Source organism: Buceros rhinoceros, unplaced genomic scaffold (genome assembly GCF_000710305.1).
Source record: "Buceros rhinoceros silvestris isolate BGI_N320 unplaced genomic scaffold, ASM71030v1 scaffold4307, whole genome shotgun sequence".
Classification (NCBI taxonomy): Eukaryota; Metazoa; Chordata; class Aves; order Bucerotiformes; family Bucerotidae; genus Buceros; species Buceros rhinoceros.
In genome coordinates, this window is record NW_010423781.1 from 11,001 (window position 1) to 13,172 (window position 2,172).

Sequence of the window (2,172 nt, forward strand, 5' to 3'; positions counted from 1 at the left end):
GCAGCACAGCCTCCTCCCTTGGACATCACCCTCCTCACCTGCAGTTTCTCCACCTCCAGCTTCATCTCCAGTGCCGCCCGCCCAGCCTGGCCCTGTTCTGCAGCCATTTGGTGGAAGAACCTCCGCCACTTCACCAGCACCTCCGAGAACTGCAGCTGTGGGGACAGAGCTCGAGGTGAGATGCCCGGGCTGGAGCCCAGCTAGCTTGGAGCCTCCTGTCGCGCCAAGGTTTTGCAAGATCAAACCCAGCCTGAGGCAGACCCTGACCCTATAGCAGGGGCTAAGCTGAGCAGTTAGACCCACCCCCCTCACCCTCATATTGGGCCCTTTAAACTTCTGAGCTCTTCAAAAGTTGAGGCAGGGTCTCCAGGGTGGTCTTGGGCACAGAGGGGACAGCCTGCTGGTGCCCATTACTCTCTGCCATCAGTAGAAATGCCACTGCAGCAAGCCTGGCACCCCAAAGCACCTGGCCCCACAGATGCATCATCCATGGCCCTGGCTCTGACCCACCTCGTCCCCAGCACTCACCAGGAACTGGGGTCTGCCCAGCGCTGTCAGCTTGATGGCCGAGAAACCGTTCTCTGAGCTGCCACCTGGATGGAGCCACAAAGACAGAGCTGTCCTGACAGGCAGGGTTCTCATGGAGAAGGGAGGAACCCGAGATATGGTGGTAGGCTGCAGGGTCCCTGCAGTCCCCAAGCATGGTGGGGCTCCTCAGGACACCTGGAGCACTTACCCGAAGCATCGATGCAGCAGAGGAAAGTCTCCATGTGCTGGTCACACTTGGCCTCGTCAGCGTAGAAATATGTGCGGGCACTGGTGACCCCACTGCGTCGGTCCCCAAATCCTGGATGGACTCGGTATTGCTTCTCCCTTCGTTCTGCTTCCGGGGTGGAAGAGGATGGACATGGGCCACACAGCCCTGCTGAGCTCCTACAAGCCTCCCCAAGGACTTCTGCTGTGGGTGCAGGGGAGAGGGGCTCTGGCTTGGACCTCAGAAGAGCCTCTGAGGGCTGCAACATGCCCTGCCTGCTCTGTTGCCCGAGCAGAAGCTGAGACTTTACCGAGGAGCAGGGCTGGCCAAGAACCAAGGTGTTCCTCATCCAGCTCGTGCTTTGAGGCTGTGGGAGCTGGGTCCTTCCCCCATGCCAGGCCCACAGTGCCCAGATGAGCTGGACCTGGAGGCAACCTCCTGTCAGCAGGAGAGGCTGGGTCACTCACCTCCCGTCTCCTTCTCGGCTGCAGAGGTGCAGGAGCTAAGAAGAGAAACAGGGAAGATAAGGGCCAGGTCAGCAACCCCCTGCAACCCCACACTGGTGGCCGGGCAGCTCTAAGGCTCCTCTGCCACCAGTCTGGCGCTGGACCCTGCTCTTCCCTGGCTGTCCCACCACCAGGGGATCAAACGCTGCTCAGCGCGAGCTCTGCTGGCAGGTCAGACACCCCAAACCTGCTCGTGGAAGGCAACAGGGTTTCAACATCCAGGTGGGTGATACTTGGAGGCCCTGAGGCAGCACAGGGAGGATGCTCTGTCCCAGGGTCTAGAGCTTCTCACAGACAGCCCACCCCATGGCAAGGACATGGTCAGCCCTGGTGGGGTCGGGTGCTCCATCTCCAACCACACCAGCCCACAATCCTCGCTGCGGTAGCATCAAGCCTCAGCCCAGCACCTCCCCACCTTGCAGGCACCAGCAGCCAGACCACGATGCAAGGAGCTTCTCCCAGGTGCAGGACCCAGGGTGCATCCAGCCATAAGATGTCCCACTGCTGACCTCGGACGTTATTTCAAGCCCAAACTCTCTGCCATGGAGGTAACAGGATTTTGATGGCTCAGGGGATGCTGGCCAAGTCATGAGATCCTCCCTGAGCTTGAGCAGCTAATCCTTCTTGCTGACACCCTAAACCCAGCCTGCAGACCCAGGGTCTCAGCCAGGAGCACTGCCAGCCCCTGGCAAGCAGCCCCGAGTGACAGCAGAGCCACCTCCTCCAGGAGGTGTCCCCTGTCCCAGCGCTGGCAGTGCCCAACTGCAGGGAAGCAGCAAAGCCACCTGTCTGGAGTCAGAGACACGTGGCACCGTCCCAGAACATGTTCTTCCACATGGAAACCCTGTGACAGGGATTAGGGGCTGCCGGAACCGTAAAAAAGCCGAGACAAAGCCCTTTCCTCCTATCCCC

At 60.3% G+C, this 2,172-nt stretch overlaps 1 protein-coding gene across 1 annotated transcript in view; it reads right to left on the reverse strand.

Moving 5' to 3' along the window:
* LOC104497286 (proline dehydrogenase 1, mitochondrial-like) overlaps positions 1 to 1,256 on the reverse strand; it is a gene marked incomplete at both ends in the record, with an annotated part of 5,596 nt that extends 4,340 nt beyond the window's left edge. Inside the window, 4 exon segments of the mRNA XM_010140521.1 lie at positions 39 to 155; positions 529 to 593; positions 737 to 883; positions 1,222 to 1,256. Coding sequence (XP_010138823.1) covers positions 39 to 155; positions 529 to 593; positions 737 to 883; positions 1,222 to 1,256 — 364 coding nt within the window.
* Between the last annotated feature and the right edge of the window lie 916 nt (positions 1,257 to 2,172).